The sequence below is a fragment of the Macaca mulatta genome, chromosome 12, assembly GCF_049350105.2.
Source record: "Macaca mulatta isolate MMU2019108-1 chromosome 12, T2T-MMU8v2.0, whole genome shotgun sequence".
NCBI lineage: Eukaryota > Metazoa > Chordata > Mammalia > Primates > Cercopithecidae > Macaca > Macaca mulatta.
Window position 1 is genome coordinate 64,063,564 of NC_133417.1, and position 23,196 is coordinate 64,086,759.

Here is a 23,196-nt window from a genome sequence, read left to right on the forward strand (position 1 = left end):
CAAAATACCACTTGTTGGAAGTAATTTTTACCACTGATTTAAAATTCTATCTTTATCAATCACTAAATTTCCAAATGCACATGGATTGATTTCCGGATTTTAAACTTTTCCATTGTTCTATTCCTGGGCCAACACTAAACATTCATTTACGGAGGCTTCTCAACATGTAACATCTCATAGGGCTAGCAACCTTCTTCATTGTTTTTTTCTAGGTTATTTTTGCTGTTCTTATTAGGTTGCACGGTAAGAATCACCTTGCGTATCTCTCGGTAAAAAGTTTTATCAGGATCACGTCAAACCTATGAAATGGAGAAAGCTGACATCCCACTGCCACTGAGTCTTCCTAGCCCTCAGCATGCTGCCATTATACTTTCACAGCGATGTTTTCGTTTTTATGTAGGTTTGAAAGTTTTACATAATAAGTTTGGGGTTTTGGTGTGTGTGGTTTTTTCCTAAGACAGGGTCTCATTCTGTCACCCAGGCTGGAATCCAGTGACATGATGGCAGCTCACTGCAGCCTCGACCTCCCAGGCTCAAGCAATCCTCCCACCTCATCCTCCCAAGTACCTGGGATTACAGGCACATGTCACTACACTGGGCTAATTTTTTAAAAATTTTTGTACAGAAGGGGGTCTCACTATGTTGCCTAGGCTGGTCTAGAACAGCTTGGCTCAAACAATGTTCCCACTTTGGCTTCCCAAAGTGCTGGGTTTACAGACATGGATTATACTGCACCCAGCCAAGTTTAGGTCTCATTTGTTCTAGTTTTTGTTATTGTAACTTAAGTATTCAGTTACAACTTTTAAGTGCTTTGGTTCACTGAATCTTGTTTAACGTGCTACTTTACAAAATTCATATTGTCTGTAGATTTTCTATTCTTTTCGGCTTTCTACATATACAGTTATATAGAAAGGGTTTTTCCCTTTCAAATTTTTTTTGGGGGGGTGGGGGGGGGTAAGGGGTGGCTAGTATTTCTAAAACAATAGCTGAGAGAGAGCACCCTTTATATTCCTGACTGTAATGGGAATGCTTCCACTGGCTTGTGGGCCAAGGTATATGTATTTTTTATCATACAAGAAAGTCGGCCAGGCTCAGTGGCTCACGCCTCTAATCTCAGCACTTGGGAGGCCGAGGTGAGTGGATCACTTGAGCCCTGGAGTTTAAGACTAGCCGGGGCGACATGGTGAAAGCCCAGTCTCTGGATTGTTTTGGTTGCTTAACATCTGTGCTACTTTTGCCTCCTTATAGAAACGAACACCAGCTGTGCAGCTCCCCTACCTTGGGGTCCTGAGTTCTGGCCCTGAGAGACTGAGGTTCTGAGAAACTCAACTTGTTTCCTCCGTCCTAGAGAGGGAAACATGCTTTCTGCAGAAACTGTTACTTGTGACTGCCTTTTGCTCTTTTTCAGATATATTTCACACCATAAAATGCACCCATTTGTGGTTCTTGGTGTATTTCAGAGTTGTGTATCACTCCATCAATCCCATACCCATTAGCAGTCACTGCCCCTTCAGCCCATGGGTGCCTCTGACTTTGTCTCTATGGCTTTGCCTGTTTTGGGTATTTCATATAATGGGACTCATACACTATGCAGCCTTTGGTATCGGGCTTCTTGCACTTACCATAATGTTTCCAAGGTCTATCCTCTATATATTTGTGCATTTTCATGGCTTGGTATTCTATTGTATGGCTATACCACATTTCATGCATTCACTTGTTGCTGGACATCTGGGTTGTTTCCACCTTTGGGCTACTAATAATGCTGCTATGCCTGTACAACTTTTGGTATGAGCATGTGTTTTCAATTATCCTGCCTATATACTTAGGAGTGGAATTGTGATAACTTTCTGAGGCGCTTCCAGACTGCTTTCAACAGCAACCACATGCGAAGGTTCCATTTTCTGCACATCCTTGCCAACACGTATTTTCCTACTTTTTGATTTTAGCCATCTTAACAGGTATGACATGGTTTTGATTGGCATCAATGACACTGGCCATCTTTTGAAGTGCTTATTGCCAAATAGCGTATCATTAGACGGTTCCAGGGCACCATTACCTATATTAACTTCTTTAATCTTCACAACAACCTTAGGATGTAAGATATTGTTAGCATTCCTATTTTACAAATGAGGAAACTGAGGCATGGCCTGAATAACTTTCCAGGGTCACACAGGTAGGCAGCAACTGACCTGGGATTTAAATCCAAGCAGTGTGGCTCCACAGACAATGCTCTTACTCTCCCTGTACATGGGACTTCCAGAAAGGACAACTATAGTAACTAAAATTTTTTAAAAATCTCACTGGACAGGTAAACGGCAGTTAGACAACTGGTAGACAGGTCCAAGAAAAACACCGAGAAAGACTTGAGAGAGAAGGTGCAAGGGATGAGAATGGCTGAAACGTTTCCAGAACTGGTGAAGGGCATGAAAGAGAAAAGTCTACAAAGACAAATAGGAATTAGACAGTATACTTGAACTGCAACTGAAAAGCATACCTGAAGTCAGAGTATAACCAAGTTAAAACACAGCAAAGGCTCTAAAAAGCAGAGTGGGCAGATCAGGTTTGAATAGACCTGAAAGAAATAATCTAGATGGAACACCTACCAGTGCAGGGCTGGCATTTCTACTCTTTAGCCCCAGTTAACATTTAGTTTTTAGGTTTTCTGTAATTCTAACCAAAATACCACTTTATGTTGTAACATAAAATGATTCTAAAATTTATCTTGGCCGGGCGCATCACTTGAGGTCAGGAGTTCGAGACCAGCCTGGCCAACATGGCAAAACTCCGTCTCTACTAAAAATATAAAAATTAGCCAGACATGGTGGTGCGTGCCTGTAATCCTAACTACTAGGGAGGCTGAGGCAGGAGAATCACTTGAACCCAGGAGGTAGAGGTCTCAGTGAACTGAGATCATGCTACTGCATTCCAGCCTGGGTGACAGAGTGAGACCCTGTCTCAAAACAGATTATCTTGACAGCTAAATTGGCAAAAATGACCAAGCCAAATTTTTTAAAAGATTGGACATAACTAAAGATGTACAGCACTGCCTATCAGTATTAGGAATTTAAGCAAATGTACCTATAAATACGTAACTGGGGATTTTTTTTTTTTGGAGACAGTCTTGCACTGTCACCAGGGCTAGAGTGCAGTGGTGCAATCTCGGCTCACTGCAACCTCCACCTTCCAGGTTCAAGTGATTCTCCTGCCTCAGCCTCCCAAGTAGCTGGATGTTCTCTATAGAATCAGAGTAAGAGTTAATTTTACCGACATCCATACCAGGAAATGCTATCCCGCAGATAAGAATGAAGCATGTACTTCTGAATATACTGACAAATGGTGTTTTCTCGGATACACTGTTGATAGCAACTTTTTAAAAGTATGCATCAGGCCAGGCAAAGTGGCTCACACCTGTAATCCCAGCACTCTGGGAGACCGAGGCAGGCAGATCACTTGAGGTTGGGAGATCGAAACCATCCTGGCCAGCACAGTAAAACCTCGTCGCTACTAAAAATACAAAAAATTAGCTGGGTATGGTGGCACATGCCTGTAATTCCAGCTACTCGGGAGGCTGAGGCAGGAGAATCGCTTGAATCCAGGAGGCAGAGGTTGCAGTGAGCCAAGACTGCACTCTAGCCTGGGCAACAAGAGCGAAACTCCCTCTCAAAAATAAACAAACTATGCATCATAACCCATTTGTTACAGGACATGGTAAATGGATGGAAAAATATCTAGAAGGATATACCTAAATCATATCATTGCTACATGAGAATACAGAAAATAAAAATGAGGTACAAGAAATACAAACAGGTCCTGAAAGTTTTTCTGAGGCAATTAGTTCAATAGATATAAAAATATACATAACGAAAAACTGAAAGAGTGTTCAATTCAGAAAAATATAGGTGGGAAAAGGAAAACAGAAGAGAAATTAGAATTATATGCTGGCAGGAATTTCTCCACACATGTATCAATAATCACAATAGAAATCGGTTCAATTCTGCTATTAATGATGAGGATTGAGTTTTTTTTTTTTTTAAAAAAACCCAATCCTCGTTTCCCATAGGAACCACTTATAAAACACAGGAAGGTTAAAAATAAATGAGTGGTAAATCTACAGGGATTATGCTAACAAAAAAAAGCCAATTGAAAGCTCTTTTACTACATGATTCCACTGATAATACCATTTTTGAAATGGAGGACAAATTAGTGGTTTCCAGGGGCTGGGGTTGGAAGACAGTAGGGAGATGATGGGTGCAGTTATCATTTGGAAATACTCTGTCTCAACTGTAGTAAGGTAATCACAAACCTCCAGACAGGATAAGACTGTGTAGAGCTTCACACACACAACTAAGCACAAGTAAAACTGGGGAAATCTAAGATCTGTGGGTTCTAGCAATGTCAATATCCTGGTTGTGATATAATAGTATCATTTTGAAAAATGTTACCAGTGGGGAAAGCTGGGCAGATTATACAAGGTATGTGTCTCTATTGTCTCTTATAACAGCATCGATTAAATTTAAAAATAAATGTGTGGTACCAGAAAGGTTAAAATGAAAGACACGGACAATAGGAGAAAGTAAGGCTGTGAAGCAGTTAGAATTCCCATACACTGCTGGTGGGCGTAGAAAGTGGTTTAACCACTCTGGAATGTGTTTATATATACCTACTCTTAGGAATATAGCCAACAGAAATGCATACATATGTTAACCAAAAACATGTACTGAAAGGTTCATAGCAGCACTATTTGTAACAGCCAACAATGCCCATCAACAGAATGGACTTCTATACAGAAATGAAAATTAAACTGCGTTGTGCAACAATATAGATGAATCTCACAAACATGTTTAAGAAGCCAGACCCAAGAGAATGACATCCAATAGTAAACTAATAAAGCAATCTATCCTACTACAGTCTAAAGGAGAAAAAAAAAATGTCAATAGACTAAAAATTCTCAACAAACTGGAGATAGAAGGGAACTAACTTGATAAGGGCAGCTGACATAATGGTGAAAGCTGAATACTTTCCCTCTAAGTGCAGGTGAAGGTAAGAATGTCTGCACACCACTTCTTCTCAACATCGCACTAGAAATTCTGACCAAGAATAACAGGAAAAGATTGGAAAGAACGACATTACTTACAGATGACGCACTCCTGTATGAAGAAAGTCTATTAAGCTTCTGTTAAAAAGCTACTACCAGCCCTCCGTATCTAAGGGGTCTGCATCCACTGATTCAACTAACTGCTGATGAGAGAAAAAAAAAGCCAATATAGGATAACAGCTATTTACAAAGCACTTACATTGTATTGGGCATAAGTAAGCTAGAGAGGATTTGGAGGGACAGGATGTGTGTAGGTCATATGCAAATATTACGCCATTTTATATATGGGACTTGAGCATCCACAGAGTTTTGTATTGAGGGAGATGGTTACTGAAGGATGACTTTACTACTCAATGTAGCAAGGTCACAAAGTCAATATATAAAATTGTATTTCTATTTGAGCAGATTGTACAGTGTTATAAAAATATGAGCTCCCAATTCTTAGCACTTTGGGAGCACAAGGCAGGAGGATGGCTTGAAGCCAGAAGTTCAGGACCAGCCTGGGCAACAGAGACCCCCATCTCTACAAAAATAAAACTTTTTTTAAAGTTACCCAGGCTGGTAATAGGTGCTTGTGGTCCCAGCTACTTGGGAGGCTGAGGCAGAAGGATCACTTGGGCCCAGGAGATCGAAACTGCAGTGAATTAAGATTGTGCCACTACTCGGGAAGGGGAACATCACAAACCGGGGCCTATTATGGGGAGGGGGGGAGGGGGGAGGGATTGCACTGGGAGTTATACCTGATGTAAATGACGAGTTGATGGGTGCAGCACAACATGGCACAAGTATACATATGTAACAAACCTGCATGTTGTGCACATGTACCCTACAACTTAAAGTATAATAATACAAAAAAAGATTGTGCCACTGCATGCCAACCTGGGCACAGAATGAGACCTCATCTCTAAAAAGTAAACATTTAAACATTTTTTAAAAATGAGCTACTTAAAGATAATTTTGACAAAATGTACAAAACCTATAAAGGAAAAGAAGACCTAAGCAAATGCTAATGCAGAGTGACACCATGTTCATGGATTAGAGCAGTTCAACTCCAAACTGATTAAACACCATCCCAGTGAAAATTCTGGCCAGGAAACTGAGAAAGTGTTTCTAAGATCTATGTGGAAATGCAAAAGGAGCAAGAATAATCAGAACAGTAAAAGAACTAAGTCATGTGATTTTCACTACCTGACTTCAAGACTTACTATGAAAGTGGCCAGGCACGGCCGCTTGAAATCCCAGCAGTTTGGAAAGCCAAGGCGGGCAGACCACTTGAGGCCAGCAGTTCAAGACCAGCCTGACCAACGCAGCGAAACCCCATCTCTACTAAAAATCCAAAAATAATTTAGCCAGGTGTGGTGTTGCACGCCTGTAATCCCAGCTACTTGGGAGGCTGAGGCATGAGAATCACTTGAACCCAGGAGGCGGCAGTTGCAGTAAGCCGAGATGGAGCCACTGCACTCCAGCGTGGGCAACAGAGCGAGACTGTCTCAAAAAAAAAAAAAAAAAAAAGACTATAAAGCTACAGTAATCAAAGCACTGCGGTAACTGGCCCCTAGATAGACATAAAACTCAATCACACATCATACAAAGTCTAGAAATAGACCTGTGATGTAAGTTGGATGATTTCAACAAACATGCCAAGTAATTCATTAATAAAATGATTTCTCAACAAGTGATGCTGGAACAACTGGATATTCATTTAGGAAAGCCATATACAAAAATGTGAAATAAGTCCTAGACCTAAACCTTAAGTTTTCTAGAAGAAAACAGGATAAAGGTCTCTGAAACCTTGGGATACGCAGATTTCTTAGAACTCAAAAAGTATGAAAGAGAAAAATAAGATTTCATTAAAATTAAAAACTTCGTCTCTATAAGAGACATTATTATGAAAGTGATGAGGCAGGCTACAGAGAAGAGAAAATATGTGCAATACATTACCTTACAAAAGACTTGCATCTAAAGAACTCTCACAACACAGTAAGATAATCCAACACAAAATGGGAAAAAGATTTGAAGATATACATTACAAAAAAGATATATGAATGGATAGATAAGCTCACAAAAAGATGCTCAACATCATGAGTCAAGAGGCAAATGCAAATTAAAAGCACAATGAGAGGCCGGGCATGGTGGCTCACGCCTGTAATCCCAGCACTTTGGGAGGTGGGCCGATCACAAGGTCAGGAGATCGAGACCATCCTGGCTAACACAGTGAAAGTCCGTCTCTACTAAAAATACAAAAAATTTAGCCAGACATGGTGGCGGGTGCCTGTAGTCCCAGCTACCCAGGAGGCTGAGGCAGGAGAATGGCGTGAACCCAGAAGGCAGAGCTTGCAGTGAGCCGAGATCCCACCACTGCACTCCAGTCAGGGTAACAGAGCGAGACTCCATCTCAAAAAAAAAAAAAAAAACACACACTGAGATACCACTTCATATCCACTAAAATGGCAAAATTTAAAAGACTAGCAATACCAAGTGCTGGAGAGGATGGGGAGAAACTGGAAGTCTCAGCTATGAAATTTCAATGGTACCACCACTTTGAGAAACATTTTGGTAGTCCCTTTAAACATCTGCTTATGATACAACCCAGTAATTTCACTCCTATGTATTTAACCAAGAGAAATGAGAAATATCCAGACAAAGATCTGTACGTAAATGTTACAGCAGCTTCAGTCATAATAGCCACAAAGTAGAAAAGACCTGAAAGTCCACTGACAGGTTAATGAATAAACATATTATGGCATATCTATGCAATGAAACATTACTCAGCAATAAATATAAATTACTGATAATACAAGCTACATCAATCTGGAAAGCTGAGAAAAGCAGCCAGAAGGAAATGTCAGATTGGTGTCTTCCCTCAAGGATGAAACTAAAATTTGAGACCTGTCTATGGTCGTGTTTTTTTTTGTTGTTGTTTTTTGTTTTGTAGAAAAAAAGCACACTGAACATCAGAGTGAATATTAAGAAACCTCTCAATAAATTAGAGACAGAACCCTATTACACTCTTTGCTGCCAGGTTTTCCTGAGATTCACTTTTAATACCTCAATTGCCATTTCTGCTTAAACTAACTCGAGTTGAGCTGCTTTCAACTGCAAACAAGAGTCCTGATAAACCAAAGTCAAAAAATGTGCAGCCACTGCTATACTCACAGCAAATTTCATAGCCTGAAATAAAAATAGCTAATTGACTTTTATTGTTTATTATATGCAGGTACAGCTTTAAGGACCTAATATAGATGAACTCATAACGATAAGACACTACATAATTAGTTCCACTAATAATGTGAACAGTGGACAGCATATACAAAGTAAGTCCTTCAGCTAATTATCAGAGAAGATGAATAGATGTTTTATACCCAAATATATGTAAATAGTAAGCTAACACGTAAAAAAAATTCATTGCCTCCCTAGCAAAGTAAGGAATATAGTTTCAAAACAACTATTAAGCTGGCAAAAGTAAATGGAGTTATAAAATAATATACAATGATCACAAAACTGGAAAACTAGGTACAATTAGATATATCACTGGCAGCACTCTAAACTGTTTTTTTCCCTGGAAAATAACACATCTAACAAAATGTATCTAACTATTTTCACATTCATAAAACATCCTCAAATTGACTAATTCTGCTTTGTAACATATAACCCATGTAAATAACCCTAAGTAATGGTAAAAACAGAAAGAAATGTGCCAAGATGTCAGCATGCCATTTACAGTGTAAAGATATGCAAGCACATACACATCAACTAACAGAAAAGTCAAACACAATGTATCATACAGCCACAATGGGGTGAAGCTATTCAAAGTGAAAACTCCAGAGGAAGCTGTAGGCCAAAATTAAAAAAGAAATATATATATATATATAAATTTGGATTCCCTGCATAATAAAGTATGTGGATCTGTTAATGATTAGGAATATGGAATGATACTTTATATTCTTTGTATAAGATTGTTTAAATTCATGATAGACAAACATAAGAGATCTCAACAATCTTAAAAAAATAGTATTTTATCTTTACATCCTAGCAACTAAATACACACTTCACAAGTTTAAGTAAAACTTAATCATTGTGTGTCAACTCCACAACTACTCTGTCCAATTTCATTATGAAATATACAACACTCATTTGTTCACCCAAGGTCTAATTAGTTTTTTAAGAAAAAACTACTTAAGGAGAGTGGTGCCCAAGATGGCCGAATAGGAACAGCTCCAGCCTCCAGCTCCCAGCGAAAGCAACACAGACGACGGGTGATTTCTGCATTTTCAACTGAGATACCGGGTTCATCTCACTGGGATGTGTCTGGCAGTTGATGCTGGTCCCCAGGTGCAGCCCGACCAGCGAGAGCTAAAGCAGGGCAAGGCATCGCCTCACCTGGGAAGTGCAAGGGGCAAGGGAATTCCTTTTCCTAGCCAAGGGAAATTGAGCCACACAACACCTGGAAAACCGGGTAACTCCCACCCTAATAATATGCTTTACCAAGGGTCTTAGCAAATGGCACACTAGGAGATTATATCCCACATCTGGCCCAGAGGGTCCCATGCCCACGGAGCCTCCCTCATTGCTAGCACAGCAGTCTGAGATCTAACTGCAAGGTGGCAGCAAGGCCGGGGGAGGGGCGCCCGCCATTGCTGAGGCTTAAGTAGATAGATAAAGCCACAGGGAAGCTCGAATTAGGTGGAGCCCACCGCAGCTCAAGAAGGCCTACCTGCCTCCGTAGACTCCACCTCTGGGGACACAGCATAGCTAAACAAAAAACAGCAGAAACCTCTGCAGATGTAAAAGTCCCTGTCTGACAGCTTTGGAGAGAGCAGTGGTTCTCCAAGCACAGAGGCTGAGATCTGAGAACAGATAGATTGCCTGCTCAAGTGGGTCCCTGACCCCTGAGTAGCCTAACTGGGAGACATCCCCCACTAGGTGCAGACCGACACATCACACCTCACACGGCTGGGTACACTCTGAGACGAAGCTTCCAGAGCAAGAATCAGACAGCAACACTCGCTGTTGAGCAATATTCTATCTACTGCAACCTCTGCTGCTGATACCCAGGCAAATGGTCTGGAGTGGACCTCAAGCAAACTCCAACGGACCTGCAGCTGAGGGTCCTGACTGTTAGAAGGAAAACTAACAAACAGAAAGGACACCCACACCAAAACCCCATCAGTACGTCACCATCATCAAAGACCAAAGGCAGATAAAACCACAAAGATAGGGAAAAAGCAGGGCAGAAAAGCTGGAAATTCAAAAAATCAGAGCCATCTCCCCCTCCAAAGGAATGCAGCTCATCGCCAACAACGGAACAAAGCTGGACAGAGAATGACTTTGACGAGTTGAGAGAAGAAGGCTTCAGTCTATCAAACTTCTCAGAGCTAAAGGAGGAACTACGTAACCAGCACAGAGAAACTAAAAACCTTGAAAAAAGAATGGATGAATGGATAACTAGAATAATCAATGCAGAGAAGACCTTAAAAGAACTGATAGAAATGAAAACCATGACACGAGAACTACGTGACAAATGCACAAGCTTCAGCAACCGACTCAATCAACTGGAAGAAAGAGTATCAGTGATTGAAGATCAAATGAATGAAATGAAGCAAAAAGAGAAATGTAGAGAAAAAAGAGTAAACAGAAATGAACAAAGCCTCCAAGAAGTATGGGATTATGTGAAAATATCAAATCTACGTCTGATTCGTGTGCCTGAAAGTGACGGAGAAAATGGAACCAAGTTGGAAAACACTCTGCAGGATATCATCCAGGAGAACTTCCCCAACCTAGTAAGGCAGGCCAACATTCAAATTCAGGAAATACAGAGAATGCCACAAAGATACTCCTCGAGAAGAGCAACTCCAAGACACATAATTGTCAGATTCAGATTCACCAAAGTTGAAGAAGGAAAAAACGTTAAGGGCTACCAGACAGAAAGGTCGGGTTACCCACAAAGGGAAGCCCATCAGACTAACAGCAGATCTCTCAGCAGAAACTCTACAAGCCAGAAGAGAGTGGGGGCCAATATTCAACATTCTTAAAGAAAAGAATTTTAAACCCAGAATTTCATATCCAGCCAAACTAAGTTTCATAAGTGAAGGAGAAATAAAATCCTTCACAGACAAGCAAATGCTTAGAGATTTTGTCACCACCAGGCCTGCCCTACAAGAGCTCCTGAAGTAAGCACCAAACATGGAAAGGAACAACTGGTACCAGCCATTGCAAAAACATGCCAAAATGTAAAGTCTATCGATGCAAGGAAGAAACTGCATCAACTAGCAAGCAAAATAACCAGCTAATATCATAATGACAGGATCAAGTTCACACATAACAATATTAACCTTAAATGTAAATGGACTAAGTGGTCCAATTAAAAGACACAGACTGGAAAATTGGATAAAGAGTCAAGACCCATCAGTTTGCTGTATTCAGGAGACCCATCTCACATGCAGAGATACACATAGGCTCAAAATAAAGGGATGCAGGAAGATCTACCAAGCAAATGGAAAACAAAAAAAAGCAGGGGTTGCAGTCCTAGTCTCTGATAAAACAGACTTTAAACCATCAAAGATCAAAAGAGACAAAGAAGGCCATTACATAATGGTAAAGGGATCAATTCATCAGGAAGAGCTAACTATCCTAAATATATATGCACCCAATACAGGAGCACCCAGATTCATAAAGCAAGTCCTTAGAGACTTACAAAGAGACTTAGACTCCCATACAATAATAATGGGAGACTTTAACACCCCACTGTCAACATTAGACAGATCAACGAGACAGAAAGTTAACAAGGATATCCAGGAATTGAACTCAACTCTGCACCAAGCAGACCTAATAGACATCTATAGAACTCTCCACCCCAAATCAACAGAATATACATTCTTCTCAGCACACATCGCACTTATTCCAAAATTGACCACATAGTTGGAAGTAAAACACTCCTCAGCAAATGTAAAAGAACAGAAATTATAACAAACTGTCTCTCAGACCACAGTGCAATCAAACTAGAACTCAGGACTAAGAAACTCAATCAAAACCACTCAACTACATGGGAACTGAACAACCTGCTCCTGAATGACTACTGGGTACATAACGAAATGGAGGCAAAAATAAACATGTTCTTTGAAACCAATGAGAACAAAGATACAACATACCAGAATCTCTGGGACACATTTAAAGCAATGTGTAGAGGGAAATTTATAGCACTAAATGACCACAAGAGAAAGCAGAAAAGATCTAAAATTGACACCCTAACATCACAATTAAAAGAACTAGAGAAGCAAGAGCAAACACATTCAAAAGCTAGCAGAAGGCAAGAAATAACTAAGATCAGAGCAGAACTGAAGGAGATAGAGACACAAAAAATCCTCCAAAAAGTCAATGAATCCAGGAGTTGGTTTTTTGAGAAGATCAACAAAATTGATAGACCGCTAGCAAGACTAATAAAGAAGAAAAGAGAGAAGAATCAAATAGATGCAATAAAAAATGATAAAGGGGATATCACCACCGACCCCACAGAAATACAAACTACCATCAGAGAATACTATGAATACCTCTACGCAAATAAATTAGAAAACCTAGAAGAAATGGATAATTTCCTGGACACTTACACTCTCCCAAGACTAAACCAGGAAGAAGCTGAATCCCTGAATAGACCAATAGCAGGCTCTGAAATTGAGGCAATAATTGATAGCCTACCAACCAAAAAAAGTCCAGGTCCAGATGATTCACAGCTGAATTCTACCAGAGGTACGAGGAGGAGCTGGTACCATTCCTTCTGAAACTATTCCAATCAATAGAAAAAGAGGGAATCCTCCCTAACTCATTTTATGAGGCCAACATCATCCTGATACCAAAGCCTGGCAGAGACACAACAAAAAAAGAGAATTTTAGACCAATATCCCTGATGAACATCGATGCAAAAATCCTCAATAAAATACTGGCAAACCGAATCCAGCAGCACATCAAAAAGCTTATCCACCATGATCAAGTGGGCTTCATCCCTGGGATGCAAGGCTGGTTCAACATACGCAAATCAATAAATGTAATCCATTATATAAACAGAACCAAAGACAAAAACCACATGATTATCTCAATAGATGCAGAAAAGGCCTCTGACAAAATTCAACAGCCCTTCATGCTAAAAACTCTCAATAAATTCGGTATTGATGGAATGTATCTCAAAATAATAAGAGCTATTTATGACAAACCCACAGCCCATATCATACTGAATGGGCAAAAACTGGAAGCATTCCCTTTGAAAACTGGCACAAGACAGGGATTCCCTCTCTCACCACTCCTATTCAACATAGTGTTGGAGGTTCTGGCTAGGGCAATCAGGCAAGAGAAATAAATCAAGGATATTCAGTTAGGAAAAGAAGAAGTCAAATTGTCCCTGTTTGCAGATGACATGATTGTATATTTAGAAAACCCCATTGTCTCAGCCCCAAATCTCCTTAAGCTGATAAGCAACTTCAGCAAAGTCTCAAGATGCAAAATCAATGTGCAAAAATCACAAGCATTCTTATACACCAGTAACAGACAAACAGAGAGCCAAATCATGAATGAACTCCCATTCACAACAGCTTCAAAGAGAATAAAATACCTAGGAATCCAACTTACAAGGGATGTAGCGGACCTCTTCAAGGAGAACTACAAACCACTGCTCAGTGAAATAAAAGACACAAACAAATGGAAGAACATACCATGCTCATGGATAGGAAGAATCAATATTGTGAAAATGGCCATACTGCCCAAGGTAATTTATAGATTCAATGCCATCCCCATTAAGCTACCGATGACTTTCTTCACAGATTTGGAAAAAAACTGCTTTAAAGTTCATATGGAACCAAAAAAGACCCCGCATTGCCAAGACAATCCTAAGCCAAAAGAACAAAGCTGGAGGCATCACGCTACCTGACTTCAAACTATACTACAAGGCTACAGTAATCAAAACAGCACGGTACTGGTACCAAAACAGAGGTACAGACCAATGGAACAGAACAGAGTCCTCAGAAATAATACCACACATCTACAGCCATCTGATCTTTGACAAACCTGACAAAAACAAGAAATGGGGAAATGATTCCCTATTTAATAAATGGTGCTGGGAAAATTGGCTAGCCATAAGTAGAAAGCTGAAACTGGATCCTTTCCTTACTCCTTATACGAAAATTAATTCAAGGTGGATTAGAGACTTAAATGTTAGACCTAAAACCATAAAAGCCCTAGAAGAAAACCTAGGTAGTACCATTCAGGACATAGGCATGGGCAAGGACTTCATGTCTAAAACACCAAAAGCAATGGCAACAAAAGCCAAAATTGACAAATGGGATCTAATTAAACTAAAGAGCTTCTGCACAGCAAAAGAAACTACCATCAGAGTGAACAGGCAACCTACAGAATGGGAGACAATTCTTGCAATCTACTCATCTGACAAAGGGCTAATATCCAGAACCTACAAAGAACTCAAACAAATTTACAAGAAAAAAGCAAACAACCCCATCAAAAAGTGGGCAAAGGATTATGAACAGACACTTCTCAAAAGAAATTCACACAGCCAACAGACACATGAAAAAATGCTCATCATCACTCGCCATCAGAGAAATGCAAATCAAAACCACAATGAGATACCATCTCACACCAGTTAGAATGGCAATCATTAAAAAATCAGGAAACAATAGGTGCTGGAGAGGATGTGGACAAATAGGAACACTTTTACACTGTTGGTGGGACTGTAAACTAGTTCAACCATTGTGGAAAGCAGTGTGGCGATTCCTCAAGGATCTAGAACTAGAAATACCATTTGACCCAGCAATCCCATTACTGGGTATATACCCAAAGGATTATAAATCATGCTGCTATAAAGACACATGCACATGCATGTTTATTGCAGCACTATTCACAATAGCAAAGACTTGGAATCAACCCAAATGTCCATCAGTGACAGACTGGATTAAGAAAATGTGGCACATATACACCATGGAATACTATGCAGCCATAAAAAAGGATGAGTTCGTGTTCTTTGTAGGGACATGTATGCAGCTGGAAACTATCATTCTCAGCAAACTATTGCAAGAACAGAAAACCAAACACCGCACGTTCTCACTCATAGGTGGGAACTGAACAATGAGATCACTTGGACACAGGAAGAGGAACATCACACACCTGGGCCTATTGTGGGGAGGGGGCGGGGGAGGGATAGCATTAGGAGATATACCTAATGTAAATGACGAGTTAATGGGTACAGCACACCAACATGGCACCTGTATACATATGTAACAAACCTGCACATTGTGCACATGTACCCTAGAACTTAAAGCATAATAAAAAAAATTTTTTAAAGAAGAAAAACAAGAAAAAAACTACTTAAAATTCTTCACATTTAAGCAAACTTCTGAGAATTGTCTAAACTTCTTATTCATTTAGCACAAAACATCCCCTGCAACTTAGTATAGCATCACACATACCTGAGGCGATGACTGGATCTTTCATAAGTTCTCTAGTTACTGGACATACAAATTCATCAGGGATTCCTGAAGAAAGGGATTTAACCTTGGTCCTGAGCTCTTCAATTTTCCTCAGCACTTTACTACGCAGTCCTAGAGATTCTGTAAAGAAATTACTGTTAGGTCTGGAAAACTACTAGTAATCCTTATGCTAGTCATTCACAAATAGTTTGTTGTTGGGGTTTTTGATTTTGAGACAGGGGCTCACTCTTTTGCCCAGGCTAGAATGCAGTGCATAATGATCACTACTCATTGCAGCCTCAACCTCCTGGGCTCAAGTGATACTCCCACCTCAGCCTCCTGAGTAGCTGGGACTACAGGCACACGCCACCATGCCCGATTAATTTATGTATTTTTTATAAAGATAAGGTTTCACTATATTGCCCACGCTGGTCTCGAATTCCTAGGTTCAAGTGATCCTTCCGCCTCATCCTCTCAAAGTGCTGGGATTACAGGTGTGAGCCAACGCAGCCAACCACAAATGGAGATTTTATCTACCACCACCAGAAATCTTCTGACATACTGTTTTACCACATGAACTAGTGTTTTCTTTATACATTCCTTAACAAATCTCTGTTGTATAGAATACTGTTGGTTAAAATATATCAGCAGTTAATAGCTAATTTTAAATAAATTTAGATTCTGAAAGTTCAAGAATTTCAGGTTGCCAGACACTAATATACTCTACAAAATCAGAAAAGGCTCATTACTCGTTACTTACACAACAGAAAATTTCCTAAAAATCATTTTTAAATATGAGTTCAAAACATAAAAATGCCTGTTATATTTTTAAACTTAATGAAATTGGATATATTTGCTGATTCTTATAAGAAGCACAATCACAAATGAAGCTCATCTGTTTGTCCAAACCATATGCATGTTTCACTTGTTTTTATTCTTAACTTAAAAAAAAATTTTAGTTTTAGAAAGTCTAATGTAATTTTAGGAATTTTAGAATTATTGGCTGTTTACACTTTTAGAACTAGTTGACAGTTCTACTTTAGGTTGAAGTAGGTAGAAGAATTAAGATTTCAGAATGCCTCACATAGTTACGAGAAAAAACCAAACCAACTTACTTTCTGTCAGGAGGTAATGCTCCATGAGGTTTATACAGGTCTTAGGACACCCTCTGTTTCAGATGGTCTTTTCGAGGATGTCTGAAAAAATCCTTGGAAACTGGAGATAGTGCGTCCCTCCCTGTGGGAGGGCAGATGTTTCCTGACCACTATAATGTCTTGCCTCCTGGGGGCTATTTTGCTGGTAACCCCCTTATAAGACTGGGGGTTTCCCAAGCTCAGGGCTCCTCAGCTGTGACACAAACATAAACCACCACCATGAAACTTAAGAGGGAAAGGGGAGGCTGGGCACAGTGGCTCATGCCTGTAATCCCAGCACTTTGGGAGGATGAGACAGGTGGATCACTTCAGGTCAGGGGTTCAAGACCACCCTGGCCAACATGGCAAAACCCCATCTCTACTAAAAATACAAAAAAAAAAAAGTAGCTGGATGTGGTGGCACATGCCTGTAATCCCAGCTACTTGGGAGGCTGAGGCAGAAGAATCACTTGAAACCAGGAGGCAGAGGTTGCAGTGAGCTGAGATTGCACCACGCACTCCAGCCTGGGTGACACAGTGAGACTGCCTCAAAAAAAAAAAAAAAAAAGAGGGGAAGGGGAAACAATCAGAACCTGAAGTGCGAGTGTCTGCTGTGTCACGAGTAATAAACCGTTTGAGTCAGTCTGGGCTCACTGCCCACATTCATGTGAATGTGGCAAGTTATCCTAGCAGCTCCCTGGCGCCGAGGGTCTGCTTTCCTGTGACTTCCTTCCAATGGGACATGCTGAAACCGAACTCAGGATTTTTAAAAAAAGTTTTTTAAAGCGCCACAAACAAATCAATGATTTCCTTACATGTTGAATATGACTGTGCAAAAATATTTATGACTCAAAAAGATTCCCTCAAATTCTTTATGAAATCACCATCCATATTCAAGAGAAAGCTATTTCAACACAGAAGTACTTAAAAGTGCTTAGTTAGGGAAGTACCTCTAAAATGCAGCACAGTGTTATCTGATCGCCACAGCCAGCCTTTAATGTAACAAATCAGAGATATCGAGTCCACCTCTTCCCAGAATGTCCCGTTTCACAATGTGTGTTTTCCAAGGGTTAGCTGGCTGTGTGTTTTTACTTTGCCAGGCAAATACAATGGAAAGCTTAAGAGGAGTTATAAGGATGGATCATGTATTCAAAGCTAAGTAAGGTGGAAAATAAGAGTAGAGATAGATAACAGGTACACAAGATTAACAGAATAAAGGTTAGGATAAGATCAAGATTTGCTGAAGTGGGGTATTGGATGAGATGGTAGAAAATCTATCATGACTGGGTTATGCTTCCTGAAAATCTTCCACCTGGGTAGAGACATGGCTTCAAAAACTGTCCTAAATGTTTCTAGAACATGTTTGCAAGAAGACAGTAGACATCTTGTTTAAAGAGATAATTATATAACTTATAATATGAAAAGGAGGCTGAGTGTAGTGGCTCATGCCTATAATCTCAGCACTTGAGGCACCGAGGTGGGAGCACTGCTTAAGACCAGGAGTTTGAGACCAGTATGGGCAACACAGCAAGACTCTTTCTCTACAAAAAATGTTTAAAAGTTAGCTGGGTATGGTGGTGCATACCTGTAGTCCCAGCTCTTCAGGAGGCTGAGGCAGGAGGAGCTACAGAACCCAGAAGCTAGAGGCTACAGTGAGCCATGTTCATGCCACTGCACCCCAGCCTGGGCAAGACAGTGAAACTGTCTCTAAAAACATTAAGAAAAAGAAAAAAATATAGGAGCAACTACTGTTCTTTAAAAAGCATATTTTCCTGTCAAAAATATTCTACATGTGTGCTAATACTTAGACTGCTTATAATATTTACAATAGAGAACACAGAAGGCCTAATTCAAAATTCCCCAGATAAGGTTAAACTGGGTGTTATTCTTGTCCAATCCTAATGTCATTTAGAAATGAAGTCAGATCACCTTGCCCTCAGGGATGCTTTTAGTTAAACCACATCCCCAGAGCTCTACCAGAAACAAACATCTCCTTTTGTGATCGGGGGTTCAGAATAAGTCTTATACACTCATACAATTGCTGAGAAAGAAAGGACCCTTACCAGCTAAGCTAGTAAACCCTTGGTACCAGTACTGGGCAATATCCAGCTATTACTGACTATAATCCTGAAAAGACATCTTCATGACAAGTTAAAACCACCCAACTCTGGAAATGCTACATCACTGAGAGTCTGATGGAATCTAGAAACTAATAACCATCAAATATACAAGACTAAACTAACGGATATAAAATTCAACCCTGAAAACCTCTGATGAAACAGAAGGTAACTGGGTTCTGGAGTGAGAGCTGGGAAGTGACAGTGTAGAGCAGAGATGTAGGTGCATGAATGAGACAGAGACCTTCCTACATGTGTCCTTTACTCTCCCAACTTTGTCCTGTAAGTACCAATGCCACAGCAGCCCCAGCTGGAGGCCAGTTACCAGGACAGCACGAGCGCCTGGAATTGAACAAGCACAGGCCACCAAGCTGGTTACTGACTCACCTCTCCCCTGCCCTGACAGAGAACAACAGAACCAAACGCTGGTTTCTTACAAAGAAAACTAAAAATCTGCTTTTAAAAATTATATTTTTTAATTTAAAAATCAAATTTCTACATAAAATGATCAAGAGAAGACACGAAACCTATATTAAGAATGGAAAATACAGCTTAGGTACAGGGGGAATTTTTAAGAGGATATTAAGAACAGGATAGAAGCAGTATAGTTTTTTAATTTCTCTGAAAAAAACAGAGCAACTAGATAAACTCAAATTGCATGGACATTTCCAACAAAACAAGGTAGCGAGACATCTCCATGAACCCTACAATATGCCTGAGTGAGGACAAACCATTAACACCCATAAAGACCTGTGGTTGGCATCTGTGTAGAAGAAAGCAACAGGATATCTGATGGGCCTGAGCAAATGAGACCCCAGCGTGTCCAGCAAGTAAGCACTGGAAAGGAGAGTGAGCCAACTTCAGACAGCAGCTGACCACGGAGGGTTATGCCCTTCCAACAGGGGGTCAGTGCACAGTAACTAGATTTGAACAGCCTATTTCACTTTAATCACATATAAACAAACAAACAAAAACTGTAAATGTTCAATTACTCAACAATAAATGCAGTTACCCAGGCAACAAGTGAAATCTACATAACGAATTAATAAGAACTGAAACATGAAACTTTCAAAATCCGAGGATATAAAGACAGGTGATGTATTTAAATTTCTAAATTTTAAATTAGAAAATGATAAAAATGTCTTACGTGCTTTTATGATTTCTTGGAAAGAAGAGTAAACAGAGAGTGAACCCTTTGAAAAAAATCTCGTTCCCAATTAGGCATCTATGGTTGATGATTATCTGAATATAATCATAAATACCAACATGATACACAATAGTTCCTTGGCATTTGTCATTTTAAGTTTCTATCATTTTATCTTCTATACAGCAATTCCAAACTCCAAGATACGTAGCAATCTGCCATATTCCCAAAGCCTAGATATAAACTGAGGCCAATGAGTAGCTAGATGGAAGCTGTGTGGCTAGTAGTAGACTCACTCGTTGTGTAATATCACATCTCAAAGTGACTTTCCTACTCTTAACCTTTCACACTTTATGCCTTTTGAATGAGATATTAAATGTTATAGTAGTCACAAATTCATAGAAAATGTCTTAAGATATATCCCTCTCAACATCAAGGATCTCTTGAACCTGTACTCTGTCTGGACATTCCTTATACAAACCGTTCTAGATATAAGGAATTATTTCCTAACTAAAGCTGTATGTCTGTTGTACCCTAGGCTTCCATTAACACAATCCTAGAAAATGACTATTATCCTTGGGTAAAGCTCCAAAGTCAAACATATTCAAGTCTGCAGAAATTTCATTTATTGTGTATTTACAAAAGACCCACTGAAAATAGATTTGATAAACTGCTCAATTCCTTAAAAATAATTTAAATGTCAAACATAATAGATATACGACATTGGTCTCAAACCCTCCAATGTACTTTACTGCACAGTTAATCAACTTCCTCCATTTGCTGAATGTTAAACTCAGATTTATTCACATTGACATAGCAGCTGTTTTAAACAGTTCAAGGCAAATGCAGGTAAAATAGATATGCATTAAAACAAAATTCAGTAGCATATATACTTGTTGGTTCACCTCAACACATTTGCTTCTAGACCAAATTTAATTCTCTATTCGTGCAATTTACTATTTTGAGGGTCTATTTTTCTTAAAATTCAGGACTAAAAGAAATTCATTATAGCTTACAATACCATTTATAGATTAGTTAGCTGCTTGATTCTTTATAATGAAGGTTGCAAAAACCTTAAAATACATTAGAATGATATCAAAAATAAATGTTATAGTCTATTTTTACTACTTTATTCTATGTCTAATTTGTTGAGCTTGCTAGATCTCCAAATCTTAAACACAAGCTTAAGAGTCCTTATTGACTAGAAAATGTGCAACATTTTTGTCTCCATTCTTAATGGTTTTTCAAATTCACCTATTAGACCATCACAGAACTTGTTTAAATTGTATTTTAATTTTGGCTTGGGCCTGACACTTCCAAAACCCATTTCACTGAACTGTGAAGTAAAATGATTACTACGGTTAAACCTGAGACTCATCCTTCAAAAACTAATTGAATCATTAATTGATCATTAACTGAATCCTACAAGAATGTCTTATTCTTGGCCAGGCGCAGCAGCTCATGCCTGTAATCCTAGCACGTTGGGAGGCTGAGCCAAGAGGGTCACTTGAGGTCAGGAGTTTGTGACCAGCCTGGGCAAAGTAGTGAGACCTCATCTCTACAAATAATTTTAAAAATCAGCTGGGCACGGTAGTACATGCCTGTGGTTCCAGCTACTCACGAGGCCGAGGCAGGAGGATCACTTGAGCCTAGGAGGTTGAAGCTGCAGTAAGGTGTGATCATGCCAGAGGACTCCAGCCTGGGCAATAGAGGGAGACCCTGTCTCAAACAAACAAAAACCTAGAATGCCTTATTCTTTATTTAGCTAGTTATAAAAACAGAATTGTATTTCTATTGTTTTTATATGCTTTTCTTATGTTTTCAAACATCCTTTGTTGAATCTGAAATTATTTCATATTGTCAAGTACTTCCACTTGATAAGGTACCCTTAAGATTCATTGTGAGAGATTAACAAGAAATTAAGATGCTAAATTCACGAGATTTTTTTTAAAAAATAAAGCTCCTACTCTATTACCTACTCTCAGAAAAAAAGAGGAAGTTAGAAAGGAAATATTTTATCAGAGAGAGATGCTGGGTGCAGTGGCTCATGCCCATAATCCCAACACTTTGGGAGGCCACGGCTGGAGGACTGCTTGAACCCAGGAGTTTAAGACCAGCCTGGGCAACAGGGAGACCTCATCTCTACAAAAAATTTTAAAAATTAGCTGGGCGTGGTAGCATGTGCCTGTGGTCCATTACTTGGGAGGCTGAGACGGGCAGACCACTTGAGCCTGGGAGGTCAAGGCTGTAGTGAGCTGTGATGCACCACTGCACTCCAGCCTGGGCAGCGGAGTGACACCCTCCTATCCCTTCCCCTACCCCCCCCACCGACACACAAAAAGAGATAGAAAAGTGACTGTAACTCGGCCAGGCGCGGTGACTGTACTCAGCCAGGCGCGGTGGCTCACACCTGTAATTCCAGCACTTCGGGAGGCTGAGGTGGGTGGATCACGAGGTCAGGAGATCGAGACCATCCTGACTAATACGGTGAAACACCATCTCTACTAAAAATACAAAAAATTAGCCGGGCGTGGTGGCGGGCACCTGTAGTCCCAGCTACTCGGGAGGCTGAGGCCGGAGAATGGTGTGAACCCAGGAGGCTGAGCTTGCAGTGAGCTGAGATTGCGCCACTGCACTCCAGCCTGGGCAACAGAGCTAGACTCCATCTCAAAAAAATAAATAAATAAAAATTAAAAAAAAAAAAACAACTTGTTTTTGGTAAAGATCAAGTACCCAGAATATATAAACAACTCTTACAAAGTCAACAACAAAAAGACAACCCCGTTTAAAAATGGGCAATGGATCTGAACAGACATTTCTCCAAAGAAGATATATAAATGGCCAATAAGCACTTGAAAGATACATGTCATTAGGTAAAAGAAAATCAAAACCACAATGAAACTCCACTTCACAACTGCTAGGATGGCCATAATCAAGAAGATGGGTCATTAGTGTAGTGCCAGAACATTAAGAAGAAACCATTAATGCAACAAAATCCAACTGCAGAGTAATTTGGTAAAAGTTGTTTTGAAGATTGCCTATCTTTCACTAAGCTTACCAATTTTCAAATCATCAGCCAGACTTTCTTTTGTAAGATTCAACAGTTCTTTTCCATCAATGTTATTCATCTTGAAAATACCAACGAGATCTTTTAAATCTTGTGCACAAAGCCATGTTGAGACATCCTCCTCTGACCAATCTTCAGTAAATTGCTTCAGCTGATCTTCTGTGCTCCTTGCTTAAA

At 39.8% G+C, this 23,196-nt stretch overlaps 1 protein-coding gene across 39 annotated transcripts in view; it reads right to left on the bottom strand.

Annotated features, from left to right (window-relative positions):
- The window catches only part of WDSUB1 (WD repeat, sterile alpha motif and U-box domain containing 1), an 85,945-nt gene that overhangs the window by 38,421 nt on the left and 24,328 nt on the right, over positions 1-23,196 (bottom strand). For 26 of the 39 annotated variants that reach the window (XR_013401778.1, XR_013401776.1, XR_013401782.1 and 23 more), the window contains 2 exon segments: positions 23,011-23,190; positions 15,559-15,699 (listed from right to left, as the gene is read on the bottom strand). Coding sequence is in view for 24 of the 39 variants with exons in the window: in XM_077956265.1 (XP_077812391.1) it covers positions 15,559-15,699; positions 23,011-23,190 (321 nt within the window). In the remaining 15 variants the exon portion in view is untranslated. 39 annotated transcript variants of the gene reach the window in all.